At 45.5% G+C, this 20506-nt stretch overlaps 1 protein-coding gene across 2 annotated transcripts in view; it reads left to right on the top strand.

Annotated features, from left to right (window-relative positions):
• The window catches only part of PREP (prolyl endopeptidase), a 109412-nt gene that overhangs the window by 14592 nt on the left and 74314 nt on the right, over nt 1–20506 (top strand). For both annotated transcript variants that reach the window (XM_057489454.1, XM_036902866.2), the window contains exons 3-6: nt 6255–6388; nt 7491–7621; nt 9452–9661; nt 14201–14322. In XM_057489454.1, the coding sequence (XP_057345437.1) occupies nt 6255–6388; nt 7491–7621; nt 9452–9661; nt 14201–14322 (597 nt within the window). The remainder of the gene's footprint in view (nt 1–6254; nt 6389–7490; nt 7622–9451; nt 9662–14200; nt 14323–20506) is intronic.

The raw sequence follows: 20506 nt of genomic DNA, 5'->3' as shown, positions 1-20506 counted from the left end.
AGTGTTCATGCCTGTCCCTGAAAGAGGATTCTGGTTGCTTTGCTTGGGTTCTTGACTGTTGTATATAGATGAGAATTGATGGAAAGACTGCTTATGAAATGAACAGGATTTACTTATATAAAGAATGTAGAAAGGAGTTAGCATCGCTAGACTACAGAGCTGTCAGTAACACTATGTGACAGATAGTGGTGTGAGCCCCTGGTACCCGGAAATGATAAAATCTGATCAAGAGGCTAAATGCCAAACATCCTGAAGCCACAGTTGGCACTTTGCACACACAGCCCTTTTATTGGGATGCAGAGCACCCACTGGGCCAGGCCTTCCCCATCGACCACACCGATCACTGTCCTGCAACACATGCGTGTGCAGACACCGACAGTCTCCCAGGCCTGTTCGAGTTACACTCCCGAACTCAGTGCTGCGGCACTAGATCAGGTCAGCACCCCCATGTGAGAGGGAGCCAGGAAACAAGCCGAGGCCCGCGAGCAGCAAGCCTCCTCCTGCCTGGGTCCTGCCTGGCCCTGGGCCCGCCCCTGGATCTAGGGGTGGGGTGCTCTGGTGGCTAGCAGAGGTCACGCACCCCTCCCCCTCTCCATCAGTGGGACTTCCTAAAGGAACAGAAAACCGGTGTCACCTCCACATGTGCTTGCCACGTCTCATGAACTTTATTCATAGTCTTATTTTTTTATTTTCTAAATATTTTTCTTGTCGTTGGGATTCCCTCTTGGATAAAAGAATTATTCAAGAAGGAATGTGTATGTGTTTAATTTCTTCATGATCGGGTTCTTAGTTAGGTTTGGATTTGAGGTGCGAATGTCCTCGGCCCCTGCAGTTCCTGGTCAGTGGGGGTACCCTGGAGAACTGAGCCCAGCAGGGCTAACGGGTCAGCTTCCCAGGGGCCCCCTGCTCACAGTGAGATCTGAGAACAAAAGAGGCGTTCTGCTTCCTGTCCTCTTGACGGACAGCACCTGGCTCAGTGGGGGAACAAGTTGATTTGCCTGGGCAGGGACAGGTGGAGAAGAAGGAAGGAGACCTAGTGGGCTTCTGGAAGGCCCCACCAGGCCTGTAAATCACATGCAGCCGGACGCTCACTGTGACCCTCCTTGCCTGAGAGCGGATGGTCCCAGGGAGAAGAGACGGATCTGGGGTTTTAATCTTAAAACACAAGGCCAGTGGATGTCAGGCTGTCACCGATTGGATTTGATACTTCTCCTGCTTGGAATGAGCAGTGGGTTTGCGGGCCAGGAGGGAAAGGCACCTCCCTTGGCTGAGGTTACTGGCATCATGGATACAACGTGGTGGCCTGCATGAACTTCTTCCTTCTTGGGATGTAAGATTTGCTTTGTTTTCTGATGCACCACTGATCTGTGCACGCTCGGTGAATCCTGGGAAGTAAGGGGCCCCCTTTTCTCTTTTCTTGCTACGGATTCGTCATATTAGTCTTGCGAAGTGCATTATTCCATCCCTTTACAGGCTCAGTTTCTGGGCGTGTTTCCTGAAGCGGTCGCATCCAACTTTCTGCTTGGCAGAGCCTCTAGTTCCTGCATGACTGTGCACCCCCCACCCCTGGCCCTGGGTCCCGCAGGCTTGCAGCACCGGCCCCGGTCTTCACTGGTACTGGGGAAGCGTGGCAGTTGATGTCTGTGCCCTTTCTGGAAGCAGTTTCCCCTTCGGCTGGTCTCCTTCAGCACTTAACTCTGTCCCTGATTCATCTTTTTTAATCCCATGTTACATAACCGTGGTGGTTTTTTATATATATATAAATAGTTCATGAGTATGCATCATTTTTATTCATATATGTAAGAATTGTACTTGCCAAAGGACTAGAGGTATTTTGTGGATTAAAATACAGCACATGAGAGGACAGCTTGAAGAAATTCTTTCTGAAGACAGTATGGGAAGGGGGGTTTCCAAGCTCGCAAGCTGAGTGGCCTCTTGCCAGGTAGCTTGGCTTTTTATTACCATTATTATTTTTAATTTTGGTAAGGGCACTTACCATGAACTCTGCCCTCTTAAAGCGCTGTGTGTACAGTAGCGTCGGTGACTGCAGGCACAGGGCTGTACGGCGGATCTCTATAGCATGCTCATCTTTCACTCCTAAAGCATTGCGTTTCCCGGAAGCTTTCTACTAGGTAAGGCGAAATGAGAGATGCCAGCAGGATTTCTTGGTTTTGCGCAGCTCCTGTTGGAAAATGTGTTCAGGTCCATCCACTGCTATGAAATCTAAGCTGTTGAGCCTCTTTACAGGCTCAGCTGCAAGCGGCCCCCAAGGGCTTGCAGGATGCAGTTGTTTTCATCATATCCTGGAGTGTGATGCGATGCCCAACTCCTTGAGGAACAAGACATATAATTCTCCCCACCTGCTTCTTTATCATCATGGAATTCCTCCAGTTTTGTTTTTTCTATCCTTAACCCTTTTTGTCCCTTTCACCAAATTCTTATTTTTAGACTAAGAAGCCAGACACCCATAAATGACCAAGAAGGTCTTTTCCTGGTTAAAATATCAGAAATATTGGCATTTCTTGGAACCCTGAAGTTCACAAAGTCTCTCTCCCCAAAATTTGCCGCCACCCCCATGAAAGGGATTTGCCAAATTTACAAAGATGCACGTAATGAAAGAACTTGGAACTTTTAGGAATTGGAACACTGATTGGTTTTGCTTCTAGATATTTGACCTAGAAGGGTGCGGTCTTAAATACTGCTATTTAGGGTGATTGGCCAACATTTGTGGGTGGGAGGTGACAAAATTGGCCGTAATAACCCTAGAGTAATTTACTTATATTGTAGCACTATTATGCCTTCCTTAATGGCTTCACGAACATTTGAATTGAGAAAAGCCAGTGTCTGCTGTGGCCCGAGGTGGACTGTGTCCCAGCAGTGGTACCATGTGATTGTACCAGGAGATGTCAAAAAGAAGAAAGCAAGAAATATGACGGGAGAGCAGTGCCCCCTTTCCAAGGAGAAGGAACTGAGGTTGCCTGTGGCCTTGGGCCCACCGTGGTCCTCCCAGAGCCAGGACAGGGCTGGACGTGGCCTCACGCACACACAGACTGAGCAGGTTAGGGGAATGAGTCTGCAGGGCCCCCTCCTCAGAGGGCCCCCCCCAGTGGAAGGGACGGGGCCGGCCAAGCCCCTCAGCGTGGCCTTCAGAGTGGGGGCTCGTATAACTGGAATGGGGGAAGCCTGGGGAGGCCCCCCTGGGGAACAGCCGTCAAGTCCTCACACTAATGAGCGCTGTGCCCATTTCTGCGGGCTGGCCCTGCGCCTTTTAGAGACCAGGCATTCCGTGGCCTCAGCTCCTGCCGGGCACTGGCCCACCTTTCTAAGTGGCCTCCTCAGTCCGCTTTGCTGCCCTGCAGCCTTTTCTTGACCCAAAGCAAAGGTAGTTCTTTTTAAAAGGCAAGCCAGGTTATGTCACTGTCCCGTTGCCCAGTCCTAGCTTGTTTGCCCTTTGAATGGCGATTCAGATGGCACCTGCCCGCCGTCTGCCTGGGCCTCTGCTCGTGTGCCCTCTTCCAGACCCGCGGACCTCCTCTTTCTGGCTCCTGCCGTGCTTCCATCCCGGGGCCTGCACTTCCCTGGGTCTGGAATGCTCTTCCCGTCTTTGCGTGCCCGCTCCCTATTGCCTGTCACCCTCAATGCAAAACCTTAGAAGAGGCTCCGAAGTAAGTGACCTGCTCCCCAGGATCCGTGGTAATGACTGGTTTTTAAATTTGCAAACCGCTGCGGACTGATATTTGTGTGAACTGTGGCAGAGACGGCCACAGTGTCAGTGTGTGTGGCCCGCCGCCCAGACTGGGTGCTTGGCTCAGCAGATCAAACCAGCACGGGGTGGGCGCTGCTGGGGGTGGCCACATGCCTCCTGGGCGCTGATGCCCTCTGCAGCCCTCTGGCTTGTGTTGCGTCTCCCCAGTGGAATGTCAGCTCTGCAGTGGCGGGGAGCTTGTCTGGGACTTGCCCCACCTCCCGCCGCAGTGCCAGCATAGAGGTGATGTGCACCGGCCAGGGGCCTGGTCAGGGCCTCCCTGATGCTCCTGCACCTGCTGAGCCTGCCCAGCCCAGAGGCAGGAGAACTAGGGGGCCCAGATTCCCTGCTCCCCCAGGTGGGTCTGCCTCATCACCACACCCAGGGTCATGGAGTCAGGCCTCAGTCACTCTTACAATGACTGGAATAAAGTAATTTGGTGATGTTCCTAGCTCACTGGCGACCTTGACCCAGGGGCTCCATTTCCATGTTTGTAAAGTAGGAATGGCCTTTCCTTCTGCCACCAAATCAGGAAATGTGCTCACTCACAGTTTGTGAGCTCCAAAATGCTGCCCTGGAGGGGCTTCGCAGCTATACACTGATTTTGTAACTAAAAAATGACGATTTTCTCGTTGACTCTTTTTACTGAGGCTAAGTGCAGTTTAGCAAACGTTTTCTGTAAAAGCCACATGTTAGATATTTTAGATGCTGTGAACCACGTGTGTCTCTGTTGGGTTTTTGTTTTTGTTTTCCAACTCTTAAAAAATATAAAAGCTATTTTTAGTTCGACTGCCATAGGAAAGCAGGCCCGGGTGAGGTTTGCCGATCCCCTCATGACAGGCAATTGGAACTGTATTTCTGTGGGACTCCGTAGCTGTTGTTTTCTGTTTGAGTGAAATAAATGTGACCCGCAACAGTTTTTTTTTTCTTGAATTGGTCCTCTTGCAAAAAATGTTTCATCATTGTAGTCATGCTTTCTACTCATTCTCTCTCGTTTTCAAGTGCATTATAAACATTAATGCATTTTACAACTGCTACCTCTGAACACAGAATCATAGGTCTCCAGCCGGGTTGGCGGTTTGTGTAGGAGAGCCCATTGGCAGACCATTTTGAGCTACGATGTGCCCTCAGACCTTAAAGATCCACCTAGAGCACATTCTGATAATAATGTATTTTTGTCTGCCATTCAAAATAGGTTGTGTTGTTAATTTCCTGAAGTTTTCTCCCGATTTACCTGTTCATAGACATCTGATTAAGCCTCCAATTGAATATACAGGAGATACCTTCATTCTTATTTCATTTCCTATGAATAGCCAGCTATGAGTGGTTTTGAGGCCAAGTTTTCATTGCATTGTATACTTTCTAACTGCTTAGTTACAAGTAGGGCCTGGGTACAGGGTGTTGTGAAACGGCCCCTGCCGGGTTCTCCGGACCCCTGCAGGTTTCTCTTACCCTCTGCTAACCATTCTTGACATTCAGTGTTGCCCATCTTGACATTCAGTGTTGCCCATCTTCCAATTTTTAAAAAAATACTCCTTAGTTTCAAATTTTAACAAAGTTCTCTAAAGTTGGCAAGGTAATAGATATAAGAAAAATAGTAATTCAAAAACAAAACTGATAAGACAGTGTGTGGGTATCTCCAACTTATTTCTTTAACTCTGACATGTTTGAGGTCACCAGCTGTGAAGAAGGCTATGGTTTACTGGCAGTGCGTGATCTTAGCCGCAGCCCAGCGTGTTTAAGAGCACAGACCCAGAAGCCAGCTGTGCTGCCTCCTAGCTGTATGATGTGGGGCAGATAAACCACTCTGAGACTCAGTTCCCCATCTGTAAGGCTGCGCTAAAAAAGAACCTTCTGCATAGAATTACTATGAGTTCTAAATGAATTCATACATCCCTGGTACATAGTTAGTGCCATGTAAACATTCATTATTTGTATTTATTGAGGGGAAAATAGACTTTCACCAATACATATTCATGAATAACATTCTGCAACGGGTTGAGTTTGTGTTCCTCGGTTCTTGTCCCACCGCAGGGAAAGGCAGAGACACAGCAGCAAAGCAGAGCTAACGCTTTATTTGACGTCCTCCAAGGGAGGAGCGGGCCAGAGTCGAGGTAGACAAAGGCCCCGAACTTTTCGGTGGGCAGCTCGTCTGTGGCATCCCGTCTAGGAGGCTCCTCTGTGAGTGGAGCGGGGCTATTTGATGTACCGGTTCGTCTGCACAGCCTCTCTCGGTGGGCATGCCCTTTCCCCACGCTGAGCTGTGATGTGGGCAGATGTGATCGTGCCCCTTGGGATCTGGTTGGGGAGGCACTTACCTCCCTTTGTTGTCTCCACATGGGACCTGGACAGAGTCTGGGGAGCTTCCTCTTTGAACCTTATCTGGGGGGCTTCCTCTTCAAACCTTATCTTCCACTTTCCGTCTGCTCATGTCTATCTTTCTACCAAACAGCTCCACATGGGAAAATCTTATCTTTGACTTCTTTGCCCTTTTAAATTTTCTCTATAGGCTTTCGTGGAGGCCCAGAACAAGATCACGGTGCCATTTCTCGAGCAGTGTCCTATCAGAGGTTTATATAAGGAGCGAATGACTGAACTGTATGACTACCCCAAGTATAGCTGCCACTTCAAGAAAGGCAAATGGTATGTGAAGTTGCTTTCATTTCATTTTCATTTTACTTTTCTCAGCGAATGCGTTCGTAAGTTTTAAATCGCAAATTGTAAATAATTGATCAGTTTCTGAAACGAATTCATTAGGAAGTCAGCTCATTTCTATGCTTGACTATGAGAATAATTTTTTTTGTCTATTGTTCAGATTCTTAAGATAAGGATTAAGAAATTTAATAGAGACATTACATCTTGGAAAGAAATCTAGATGGCAGGAAATTATTGTTGTCTATGGCTAGTAAGTAAATAATGAGACAGGTGGTTTCACAGACAACAAGAGATGCGTTTGGCTCTAAAATTAATTCACTTTGGCTTATTCCAAGTTGAGAAGATTTTATCGTCTGCATTTCTCCCATCCAGGAATGGAAATGGGCCAGGAGGTGGCACCTATTTCTTCACTCTTTCTTGTTCCTCTCCCTTTCACATCCACTTAAATGTACTGTCTAATTCTTCTCTCAAGTCTGGAACCACTGTCACAAAAAACTATATAGGGATCAACAAAGTATGATCCACATGCCAAACCCTGCCTGCAGCCTGTTTTATAAAAATTTAAATGGCACCCAGACTTGTCCGTTCGCTTGCACATCATCCACAGCTGCTTTTATGCGACTGCAGAACTGAGTGGTAGCGACAGAGGCCATTGGCCTACAAAGCCTAAAACATTTGCAGTCTTGCCCATGACAGAAAAGTTGCCAGCCATACCCTAGCAGCCAGCCTAGGGGACGGAGCCAGCATCACATTTCAGAAATTCTCCTTTCTTCTCCACTGAAAAGGAGAAATTACTGCTTTATTTGTGTATCAGTTTTAATTTTAGCAAGCAAAGAAAACAGTCTTTATTTGTTTCCTTCATCAAATATGCAGAATTGCAATGACTGATTTGAATACCTAAAGCAATTTAGATAACAAACTCTAGGTACAGGGAGATGGTGGGACCTTCCAGCATATTCCCCATGTCCTTGGAATGACCTGTTTGCAGTGGGACCTTTGTATGTTTTTCTTCTTGCTTTTTATGTGTTTGATTTTACTACTACATGAATAGAAAACTCCACAGCTAAATAAAGACCATCTCTGCCCCCAGGTATTTCTATTTTTACAATACAGGTTTGCAGAACCAACGTGTATTGTATGTACAGGATTCCTTAGAGGGCGAAGCCCGAGTGTTCCTCGACCCCAACACACTCTCTGATGATGGCACCGTGGCGCTGCGAGGTGAGTGACCCCCAGCCAGGCGCACAGGAGATCCCGGGCCCTCCCTCACTCGCAGCTCCAAGTCGGCCAGGCCCTCCCCTTTGAAATGCAGACAGAATGTGGGCCCTACTGCAGGATGGAGGCCCATGCGACATCAGGACAGCTGATTTTTATTTAGGACACAGGAGCAGTCACATGTTCTACTGATGGCATGAAGCAGCATGGGAGAGTAATTCACACTGGACCCATGTTAGTTTCAAGAGGCTTCTGGAATCTTCCGGTAGTCTCATCATTTCCTGTGACATCTCTGAGACCTCTCTGTGTTTGGGAAAAAAATCTTCGGGAAGTAAGTGAAGCTGTATAAAGAATGTTCCAACTTTAAATATAAAACAAGAAAGAATATTTATGAGATCTGTTTCCTTGGCGGTGGGGGGACTGATCAGAGTCTTAATTGCTAGTCAGTATGTTAGAATTAAAAGCAAAGGAACACAATCTTGTAGAAGTCCGATGACATGGTAGCCTGTGCCACGAAGATGCAGGTTTTATATATTTTGCCTCGGTTGCTGTGTCTCCTGCATAACTCTGCCCCCAACGTAACCTCCTCCGCAGCGCATCCAGGTGATCAGCCCTCCTCTGTGCCGTAAGCACGTGTTCTATGTAGGGAAGCTGGCTGTTCTCTGGTTCTGTGGTTTAGTACCTGTACACTGAGAATCATCTCATCAGTATCCTAGATGTTTTCGGTGAAGTTAGCCAGCATTTCCCCTGTAGCATCTTCTGTTTTGGAGAGAAAGCGCCTTGTAGATTCAGCCCTACGGAATTCAGCACTTTGAACACGGAAGTCCTGTAACCAATTTGGTGGGAATTAAAGAGCCCCGTCCCACCAGATCTGTGCAAAGGTCCCTTCGTGGTTCCCCTCATTCTTTCACCAAATAAGCTATGTATGAAAATGGTGACCCATTATCCGATCAGTATTAAAAGTAATCAGTATTGAAAATAAGGTGCCAGCCAGCTTAGTAAGAATGTCCTTCCGTGAGTTTGAGCTTGGAGTTATAAATGAATTTACTAGACTGGTTCTGTGCAGTCTGTACCCAGTGTAGGAATTCCTTTAGTTTCCACAGAGGTTATCCTATAACTCATTCAGAAGGACTCTGGTATAAAGGGTCTCACTGTTGCTCTGATAATGAATTCTAGTCACTTTTTTATGGAATGTGTGTCATGTAAGGACCTAGTGGATGAAAAGGGAAATTAGACACAAGTCCTAGACTCAGTCTTTGAGTTTTCTGAAAATGGTATTACAGGGACATTATAATATGGGTAAACATTCAGATTATTTTAATAGTATATGACTTTTTATTTCAAATGAAAATGTTTTATTTAAATTTTTCCCCAAATTTTTCTAATTACATATAAATAATTTATGTTGAATTAAAAAGTGGGTATTTTCTTCCCATCATGTCCTAGGCTATTTTCTGCATTTCTATACCCACCCGTATGAGCCCAGATAGTTCATAGGAAGTCCCAGATGAGCTCTGCTTTTAACCGAACCACTTTTTGGGTTTATAGAAATTTAGAAATGGAAGCATGTTAGTGGTCATGTAATTCACAACTTCATTTTACTGATGAAGAAACTCAGACGTGGAGAGGTTGGGAAACCTGTCCGAGGTTGTAAGGTTCACCGCTGTAAACCTGGGCTCAGCGCCGAGTTCCTCTCTGCCAGTTTCCTGGCCTTCCGTTGCTGCGTTCTGCCTCCGTGTATGACGGAGAGCTCAGGCCAAGGGCAGGGGGCGGCAGGCCAGGCCAGGGGCTGTGTCCAGGCGCTCCCTCTCTGAGGATTCCTCCTGTGTCCCTTAGGCTATGCGTTCAGTGAAGATGGCGAATATTTTGCCTATGGACTGAGTGCCAGTGGCTCAGACTGGGTGACGATCAAGTTCATGAAAGTTGATGGTGCCAAAGAGCTTCCAGATGTGCTCGAAAGAGTCAAGTTCAGCTGCATGGCCTGGACGCACGATGGGAAGGGAATGTTCTACAACTCATACCCTCAACAGGATGGGAAAAGTGATGGTAAGTTAAGACTTAAGGTGCAGCACCTTTCCCTTGAAATAAAAACGTGACTTCACATGACTTTCAAAGAGACACCAAACCCTACATAGAGGTTGTTTGGCGCAGCACCAGGTTTCCTCAAAGCACGTTGTATCAGTTAGCACTGTTGTGGAACAGATCACCCCAGAACTTAGTGGCTTAGACTAATTCGTTTTTGCCCGTGAGCCTGTGGCTTGGCCGGGCGGTGCTGCTGGGCTCAGCTCTGCTCCAAGTACTCACTCACCATCTAGCAGCCTAGCCGAGGCTTGGACAGATGGCAGTGCAGCAGAAACCCAAGGGTAAGGGCAGAGGGGCACAAGGTGCTTTGGTGCCTAGGCTCTGCCGCTGCATAGCATCACTTCACCGCTTTCTGTTGGCCAGAGTAAATCATAGGGTCTGACCCTGTTCAGGGCGCAGGGACACAGATACAGGGACCTGAGGAAGACCGAGCCATGACTGCAGTCTGCCCTTCACAGATGTGTTGTATCTCCCAAGGGCATCATGGAGAAGATGGATTTTTTTTTCTTTACAAAACCAACTTACTTAATGACATTGAGTGTAAAATTTCCCTACTGCAGAAATCCCATTTCTTCCTCTGACCAGAAGTTACAGGTCATCTGTTTGCCTTGATCTGGACACCTTTCTCCTTGGTAACTTCTAGGACACACCTTTGTTCTTCAGGTGCACAAAGATCCTTTTGTCGTTGAGTAGTCCATCTTCCTTTCTGCCTTCATTCCTCATCTTCCCAGATGGGAAGGGCCGTGTTCCTTGCACCTGTAAAACTGTCAATGCCATGTTCTTCTCTATGCTGCCCCATCCTGGGTGCCCAGTACTTTCGTCTTGTCTTGGTTGGCCTCTGCAGGGGGTGGTTCGTGGTCCCTTTGTGGGAGACGTGGCGCTGGGGGGTGGAGTCTTAGTTTCTTGTTGCCCTGGGCTGGCAGGAGGCGCAGCTCCCCCATCGCTTGCTGTGCACTCTGTCCCCCTCCCATGACTTGCTGCATCTTTGTTACCTTTAGATATGCTTTCTTCCTTTTTGCCTCCCTGCTAGTTGAGTTGGGAATAAAGCTATGCTTTCCACCTCTTTTGGCTGTTCAGTTCTGCTGCCTTTTGCTGACTACTGCAATACCTTTTTCTACATAACACTAGCGAGCTATAAAGAGGAGCTAAGGCAGGCTTTTTCAAGTGTGTTGGCTAAAGAAAGACCTCTGTGCTCTCACTGAATTAGCTGCCTGTGTTAAGTGTGCTGTTGAATCAGAAAATGTCACCTCCTTCCATGTCTGGGGGGGTGATAAAGGACATAACTGGCCATTTCTTGTTAGAGGATAATATTATTAATTTGTGAAAAATGTGAAAATTATTACCTAGCCTCAGCTTTCAGGGGCAAAAATAGTGACTCTGTTGTGACTGAGTTAAGAAAGTAAGACAACGAAGCAAAACTGAAAGAGCAAAACAGCAGCAGACTCAGAGACTCCAAGAAGGGACTAGAGGTTACCAGAGGGGAGGGGTGGGGGAGGACAGGTGGGGAGGGAGGGAGATGGGGATTGTGGGGTATCATGATTGGTGCACATGGTGTGGGGGGATCACAGGGAAGACAGTGTAGCTCAGAGAGGACAAATAGGGACTCTGTGGCATCTTTCTACAGCAATGGACAGTGACTGCAATGGGGCATGGGGGGATCTCAATAATAAGGGTGAATATAGTAATCACACTATTTTTCTTGTGAAACCTTAATAAGAGTGCATATCAATACCTTAATTTAAGAAAAAAGAAAGAAAGGAAGGGAGGGAGGGAGGGAGGGAGGGAGGAAGGAAGCCAGCATCTTCTGCCAGCCGTAATTTTGCTGCCCTCCTGTCGAGAGGACCTCGGAGCTTCTCAGGTTGTGTGGTGGAGGGACTTCTAAGCAGGACTGAGTAATTCTGACTCTGTGCTTCGTCACCAGGGTTCCTGGAAAATCCTTAGAAAAGCACCAAGTATTGTAAAGCATTTTTTATCTCATGGTATTACCTTCTTCTCCCTTGTCCTGAAAGCTTGGTACGTTTAATAATGAAAAAAACGAAGCTCATTTTCAGCACCCTGCAAACCGAGCACAGATGTGTGAATTCTTTCAGGGTGGTGCCCAGCTGCTTCTTAACTTTTTAAAAAATGGACCGTCTTTCAGAGCATCTAGGTTCACAGCATAATCGAGCAGCAAGTGCAGAGATGTCCTGTGCACTCACTCCGTGCTCCCACACACACACACAGCCTCCCCCATTATCATCATTCTCCACCGGAGCGGGACCCTAATGAGCCGACATCAACACATCATAGTGACCCAAAGTCCGTACTTGACATTAGCGCTCGCTCGTGGTGGTGTACGTCCCATCGGCTTGGCCGTGGTGTCATGATGTTATGGCATGTACCCACCAGCGTGGTATCACACAGAGTAGTTTCATGGCCCTAGTAATACTCAGTAGTAATACCCAGCCTCTTTAGCCTCTTTCCCCACTGCCCGCTAGCAACCACTGATCTTTTTACTGTCTTCATAGCTTTGCCTTTTCTAGAATGGTCTGTAATTGGAATCACACAGTATGTGGCCTCTTCAGGCTGGCTTCGTTCACTTAGTAATATGCATTCAGACTTCCACCTTGTCTTTCCATAGCTCGATAGATTATTTCATTTAAGCATTGAAGAATATTGCATTGCTTGGATGTACCACAGTTCATTCATTCATTTATTAAGGAGTATCTTAGTTGCTTCCAGGTTTTGGCAATTACAAATAAAACTGCTATAAACATTCGTGTACAGGTTTTTATGTGAACATAGTTTTCAGCTTCTTTGGGTAAGTACCAAGGAGTGTGATTGCTGAATCCGATAGTAAGAATTTGTTTAGTTTTGTAAGAAACTGCCAAACTGTCTTCCAAAGTAGCTGGACCATTTTGCACTCCCACCAGCAATTAATGAGGGTTTCTGTTGTTCCATATCCTTGTCGGCATTTGATGTTGCCATTTTTTGGGTTTGGGCCATTTTAAAAGGTGGTGCCTACTTGTTTTAATTTGCATTTCTTTGATGACATATGATATGGAGTATCTTTTCCTGTGCTTATTTGCAATCTGTATATCTTCTTTAGTGAGGTATCTGTTAAGATCTTTAGCCCATTTTTTAGTCAGGTTGGTTGTTTTCTTATTGTTGAGTCTTAAGAGTTCTTTGTATATTTTGGATAACTGTCTTTTATTAGCTATGTCTTTTGCAAATATTTTCTCCCAATCTGTAGCTTATCTGTTCATTCCCTTGACAGTGTCTTTCACAGAGCATTTTTTTTTTAATGAAGTCCAATTGATCAATTCTTTCTTTCATGGATCGTGCCTATGGTACTGTATCTAAAGTCATTGCCAAATCCAAGGTCATCTAGATTTTTCTTCTGTGTTACCTTCTAGGTGTTTTATAGTTTTGCATTTGTATTTAGGTCATTGATCCATTTTGAGTTAATTGTTGTGAACAGTAAAAGGTCTGTGTCTAAATTTATTTTATTTTATTTTATTTTGCATGTGGTTGTCCAGTTGTCCCAGGACCATTTGTTGACTATCTTTTCTCCATTGTACTGTCTTTCCTCCTTTTATCAAATACCAGTTGACTCTATTTGTGTGGGTCTGTTTCTGGGCTCTTTACTTTGTCCCACTGATCTCTCCGCTCTTTTGCCAATACCACCTTACTTGGATTACTTATCGTAAATCTTGAGGTCAGGTGGTTCAGTGCTCCAACTTTGTTCTTTTCCCTCAATATGGTGTTGGCTACTCTGTCGCCTCTCCATATAAACTTAGAATCAGTATCCACAAAACAACTTGAGGTTTTTTTTTTTCGGGGCTACATTGAATCTATGGGCTAAGTTGGAAAGAAATAACATATTGATAATATTGAATATTCCTATCCATGAACATGGAACATCTCTCCATTTACTTAGTTATTTTTTATTTCTTTCATCAGAGTTTTGTAATTTTCCTCATACAGATCTTGAACATGTTTTGTTAGTTTTGTACCTAAATGTTTCATTTTGGGGGATTACTAATGCAAATGTTGTGTTTTTTTTTAAATTTTTTTTAGTTGAGTTATAATTGATATACTAGTTACAGGTGTACAACATAATAATTCAATATCTTGAATATATATTGTGTTTATATTATGAAATGATTACCACAACAAATCTAATCTAAAAAAAAATCCATCACCATACAGTTACAGATTTTTTTGTTTCTTGTGATGAGAACTTTTAAGATCTACTCCATTAACAACTTTCCAATATGCAATGACAGTATTATTATCTATAGTCGCCATGCTGTACATGACCTCCCCAGTGGTATTATGTTTCTAATTTCAAATTCCATTTGTTACTGGTGTGTAGGAAAGCAATTAACTTTTGCATATTAATCTTGTATCCTGCAACCAGATAGTCAACTTTTTAAATGTTTCTAACATTGTACAGTATGGGTGGAATAGATTTTCTTAAAATTGTCAAATGCATTTCACATACATTTTTAATGCCTTTAGGCACAGAGACGTCCACCAATCTCCACCAGAAGCTCTGCTATCACGTGCTGGGGACTGATCAGTCAGAGGATGTTCTGTGTGCTGAGTTTCCTGATGAACCTAAGTGGATGGGTGGCGCCGAGGTATCGTACTGCTCTCAGACTTCCCCGCGAAGACCGGGTCTCGGGGATTGTGTTTATGGATATTCTTGTATGATGACCTTTATGTCCCTGGAGCACATACTCTTTTGTTAAAAATACTGGCATTCAAAATGACTCTTAATAATGTAGATGATAAACCTTTTAACTGTCATCTCAACATAAAAACCTTAACCCTGGAAGTATTGGTAAGTATGCATGCTTAAGGTAATGTATGTAAAAGTAGAGAATAACATAAAGTGGAACAGGAACATTTTGAAACTCAGAATCCTGTTTCTCAGAGGTGAGGAGAGTAACCTTGCAAAAGTTTTCTTTGCACACGTAAGAAAATGGTAGCGGAGAGAGAGTACATGTGTTCTCCTTTTGGCACATAACTGTGTTCTTCCTGCATATTGCTCACTTGTTACACTACTATTGATGCCTTTTTCAACTTAGTGGTTCATATTTTATTCTGTATCTTGAAAATCCACTGTGAAAAAACTTTGAGGTACTTGGACTAAGAATTTAACTCTTGGTAGTTCATTTCTGAGTACTGAGAAATATCTTTTTAAAGAAAAAAACATTTGGAATGTTTCAGTGAAGATGGGCTCTTCCATTTTTGGTGGAAATGAGAAATCCACTAGAAACGTTTCGGCTCATTGAGAGACAGTTCTCTGAGACAGTTAGAAATTTGATAAGAAAGGAACATTTTAAATTTGAACTTCCGTTCATGGGTCTGGTTCATTGGGGGATAGACTAGGAATCCAGGGTATTTAGTCCATTGCTGTTAATAGGCCTTACTCCAAATTGTCCTTGTATTTATTTGTTTCTCTAGACCAGGGGTTGGCAAACTATTGCCTGCAGGCCAAATGTGGCCTGCTGCCAGCTTTTGTAAATAAAGTTTTATTGAAACACAGCCATACCTTCTCTGTACATATTGTCTGCAGCTGCATTCAAGTTGCAACCACAGAGTTGAGGACTTGCCACTGGAGGTCATGTGGCCCACAAAGCTGAAAATATTTACTTCCTGTCCCGTAATAGAAGAAATTGACCATACTTTGATGCAGTGTGTTAAAAGGGACTTACATCTTATTACCTGACTGTGCCCCTTTCTCACGCGTTTCTTTCCCACCTAACTGCCCCCCGACAATCTTTCCTTGTGTCGTTACTGCTGGCATTTCTCTCCCATATTTGTTTTTCTTGACTTTTCTGACTTGATTTGTCAGCTTTTTCCCCTTAGTTTTCATCTTAGCACAGCTTCTCCTCATACCTAAGGCTTCTGCTCATGGTGGACAATAGGTGTTTATTTATAAAATAATGCACATTGTACCTTTATCTGAGTGAAGCAATTAGGGAGATAAATATGCTACAAAAAAGCATTTTAAATGTCAGGTGATGGATTTCTCTTTACCTTTTTGGTCAGGGAGGTGCTGATGGGGAAAACTGAAAATAATCTAGTTTAACAATCTAATTTTATTCCCTCTAAGTTCTTCCTACAATCAAAGACATGCTGTCCTGGAGAAATTTCTATGCTTCAAAGCTAATCATTTAATTTTAGAACCAGACCTATTTTAATTAAAGTAATATTGTTTGGTTGATAGAGTAACATGAATACTGGAAATAAATGCCAGAGAATCAGTATTATTTTAGCCCGTTGGCCTAGTAGAAAACCCGTGGAACACACATGCAGCTCCAATTGCTTGAGGCTGTTAGCACTTCGTTGAAGTAGCTAGCTTTTTTCTCTTTTTTACTTTTTAAAAGATTGTGGTAAAATACATGTAACATAAAATTTACCAGTTTAATCGTTTGGAAGTGTACAGCTCAGTGGCATTAAGTACATTCACATTATTGGGAAACCACTACCACCATCCATGTCTGAAACTTTTTTCATCTTGCAAAGCTGGAACTGTACCCACCAGACAATAGCCCCTCACCGCCCCCGACCGCATCCCCCAGTCCCGGGAACCACCAGCCCACTTTCTGTCTCTGTGTACTGCACTGTTCTAGGTACCTCGTGTAAATGTCATACAGCCCTTGTCCTTTTGTGACTGGCTATCTGACTTCACATAATGTCCTCAAGATTAGTCCCTGTTGTAGAATTTCCTTCCTTTTAGACATTGAATAATATTCCATTGTGTGTATTTACCACTTCCTCTTCATTCATCCATCGATAGGCTCTTGGGGTGTTTCCATAGCATTATTGTGAATAATGCTACTGTGAGCAGCCAGTTATATAGAGTGGAGATATATCACTATATGCATTTAACATAAGTAATATTCCATTTTTCTAGGCAACTGAAAAGAAAAGCAGATTTAACTAGTTCAGGTGATCCTCTACCATTCGTTAGACAAATGTTTACCCCATGTAACTTGTCTGATAGAATCTTTACCCAAGCCTTGGGGAGGAGGTGATCATTCCATTGCCTGGACAAAATAAAATACCTGCAAGGGTGATGAACTTGGAAGCCCATAGCTGGGACCACTTACTGGGTGCGCTCGACCCCACAGCCTGCATCTTCTTAGCTGCCATGAACTTGGCCTCCCTAGTCAAAAGGAAAGAAGTCACACGAAAACATTAACAATGACTATTTAAAGAATAGCTGTAACTTAAGGGATGCATCTGTATTGCATGAAATAATAAACGAAAATTGCTAAATATAAAAAAACTGAAGGGACTTATTAATGAGTCCTAAGGAACTTTATATTGGGTTTGGGCCTTAATTAGCAAGTTACTCGGAGGAAGTCCAAGAGAACCAGTGGACTCAGGTGAACACAAACTCAGTGTAGACTTCCCTTAAGTTGTATTCCAGCTGCTTGGCAGCCTTGTTGCAACAGGTGACACCCCCAGTTGCCGGCATTGGTTGGGCAGATCCTGCTGACGGTGAGTGACTCTGTCCTTCCTCACCCTGCTACGCATGCACTTTCTGAGCTGAGAGGACCTTCTTGCTGCCTAGAAGAGCACCCTTTGTCCCTTAAACATGAGGGCTGTAGTTCTGCAGGTGTGAAGCCTTTAGCAGCCTCAGCCCACCCTGAATTGATGGTTCTGTTCCAGGTCAGAAACATCTAGATCATAAAAAGAATCTCAATGCGGCAGGTTCTTGTACCCACGTAGGAGCGTGAGGTAAAGCCCAGGGCAGTCCTGAAGCTGGTGCAGCACCCGCCGGCTGGGCCAAAAGCACCACGATGGTGCACAACTGAGCAGTCACGGCGTTCACTGGGCTGAAGCCATGGTTTGCCAACAGCCTGTATTGAGTGACCCGCACGCACCTTGGAGAAAGCGGGCAAGTCGTCTTCCTAGCCATGCACCAAGGGCATGTGCCACCTTGTTGCTTTATCTTTCAAGCGGTTGCTTTTGGGATTGTCGTTTTGACCTAGTATTTCATTAGGACACGTAATGGTGTCTGTGAGTGGAGAGCGAGTGTTGTGGTGGGCAGGGGGGATGCACCTACCGCGCAGAAGCCAGGAGGTTCTCACTCTGACTACCTGTGTGGCCTTGGGCAAGTCACTGCCTCTCTCCACATCTGTTGCCTGCATTTCTCCGGGACTCTTGCAGCTCTGAAAGTCTGTGGTTGGAGGATTCACCACAGCATCTCACAGATGCTGAAGCGGGCTTCCTGGGTAAGAATCAGCCTCTGGATAGGAGAGCGGTGGGGTGTGCAGCGATGGGCTTATGGGTGGGGTAGGAGGGGCAGGGGGCTGGGTGGCCAACTGAGCGCGTGGGTGCGTGTGAGTTTCTGGGGTGAGCTGCCATCCTCCCCACTCTGGCTGCGCAGTCCAAGTCCAAAGAGGACTTGCCTTTGTAGCCTAGACGCTGTCTCCTCCCCGGAATCTCCTCCTACCAGACTTCCCTCTGCCTTCCCCTACAAACAGATCTCTGTTGCCTTGCGCAGTCCGTAAATTGTGATTAGGACACAGCCTTAATATGCCCATAGTCACTATGCCCGCATCTTTCCCTAGGATGACCACCTTCCAGTTGGCAGCACCCGTAGCTTTCTGGCCACTTTTGGTTATTAGAATTGTTACTGAAGATCAATTGTGGTCCAACACAAAATATCAGTCTCTCCACCTTACATGCATCTTTATCTCCCCAGCTCAAGTGCAGTGAGCACATGGGGGCCTAACAGGTGGGATAGGGACTATTCAGTCCCTTCCTTGGTTATTTAGTTTTTTTCTTATAAAGACTTGGACATGAATAGTCATAGCAGTTTTGTTCAGATAGCCCCAAATGGACACAACCCAAATATCTGTTAACAGGTGCATGAATGAACAAATGGTGGTACATCCGTATGATGGAATACAACTCCACAGTGCGAAGGAATGGACTGATGATGCACTCAGCCACAGGGATGAATCTCAGAATAATTGTGCTCAGTGAAAGAAGCCAGAAAAGAAAGAGTACATAGTGTTCAATTCCACTGATAAAACGCTCTCTAGAAAATGCGGACCAGGCCGTAATGGCACAAAGTGGATCAGAAGTTGCTTGGGATGGGGGCGGGGAATGTGAAGAGCAGGAGGGGACTTTGGGGGGGTGACTTGCCTGGAACACGGGACTGGCATTTTACAAGTAGGACCGTTCTGAGCCATGACAAGCCCTCCAGTTCCCTCCCCGCGATTATTCATTGTGGACCAGTGTTTGCAGTGGTCACGCAGGGAGGGCGAGTCAGAGAAGGGGCACAGGGTCTTAGGCGCCAGAGCCATGTGTTCTCTCCTGGTTCCTCGCTGTCATGATATGCATCCAGGTGCCAGCTCCTTGACGTGTGTCATGGCTTCTTGTTGCAGTGAAATCCCCTCAATTCTGGGAACCTCTGTTCCGTGTTCCCTGATGTGGATTAGAAACTGTGGCTGACCTTTTGCATTGCCCCCTGAAGTTTCTGCTCCCAGCAGGATTCACCTGAGTTCATGCCACTCTGCCCTCCTCTTCTCCATCCTTCAGCAGGGACTGTTCAAGATGACTGGAGGCCAGCTGGCTGCCTCTGGTGCCTCTGGTCCCAGGGGAGGCTCCACCCTGCAAGGGCAAGTGATGTTCCCACTGCCCTGCTCACCGGCCAGCCAAGCGCCGGCTGCCCTCGGTCCCTCCCAGCACCTCCCAGCCGCTGGGATCACAGAGTGCGCCCTGGGGAGCCAGGTGCCGTGCCTGGCGTTTGGCTTGGAGGACCGTGATGCCAGTTATTATTCAGTGTAGACTACGAGGCTTCAGTGGGAGGGCAGGATGGTGGGAGGATAGAAATTACCATGTTTTAAAAGATTCTGTTGGACAAAAAAATTAATATATTTATTTTAAAGTGATTTGTAGAGCATTTGGGGTAGAAAAAAAAGGAATCAAATATTTTGAGGCACTTTTCCCAGCAGAGGGTGCTCTAGAATGAAGGTTCTAAAATGCATTGAGTCCCTTTAGAAGCATCAAGGAGAAAACGCCCAGCCTCTGTGTGATTCTCTCGCTGAATCCTACATTGAGAACCTAATTCTACTGTACCTATTTCTTTAAAAAAAGAGTTTTCTTTTTACAAAGGTAATCCTAATCTTAATGTTTACATATACTTCCACTACCCATTTTTAATATGTTCACTTGTAATCTCAATAATTAAAAATATATATATAAATATATATTTGTGCACACATTTTTGTATATTACACATACATTAACATGTGAAACCGTTGCCTGATGCTTTCTCTTCATGGGCACTCAGCGAATTGATTTCCTTTCTCTCTCCTGCTGAAGTTCACGCACACAGAGACCCTCTCAGCCTGGTGTGCGCCCAGCCTTGCCTTACAGACCAACATGTCAGTAAAGTCTGGGTGTTCCTCGGGGAACCCCTCACCTGCCTCTTGCTCCCTGGGTGGTTTTGACTCGGAGCAGTAATTGCTCAAGGCCCCCTTCCCTGTCGGCATAGTCCCCTCAGTGCCTAGTACGCCCGGCCCTGGGGTGTCCACTCCGTGAGGGTCGGGCAGTACTCGGGGGCAGAGATGGGCAGGCTCTGGCCCTTATGGAAGATGTTCTTGTTGTAAACGGTTCTACCGAAACATTTAAAAATAATACAAAGAAGCATGGGAGCTCGTGATAGAATTTCCACCATGTTCAGTTTGCGTGGCATCTTAAAGCCACCATGACCTCTTGACCTTGAGCCTGAGGCTGCCAGCATGTGTTCCTGTTGGTGACCCTTCATCTGTTTGCGCTGTCCCAGGGAGCTCT

This window comes from Manis pentadactyla, chromosome 12, assembly GCF_030020395.1.
Source record: "Manis pentadactyla isolate mManPen7 chromosome 12, mManPen7.hap1, whole genome shotgun sequence".
Taxonomy (NCBI): Eukaryota; Metazoa; Chordata; class Mammalia; order Pholidota; family Manidae; genus Manis; species Manis pentadactyla.
Note: the sequence above shows the minus strand (reverse complement) of the source record. Positions and strands in the feature narration are given on the sequence as shown.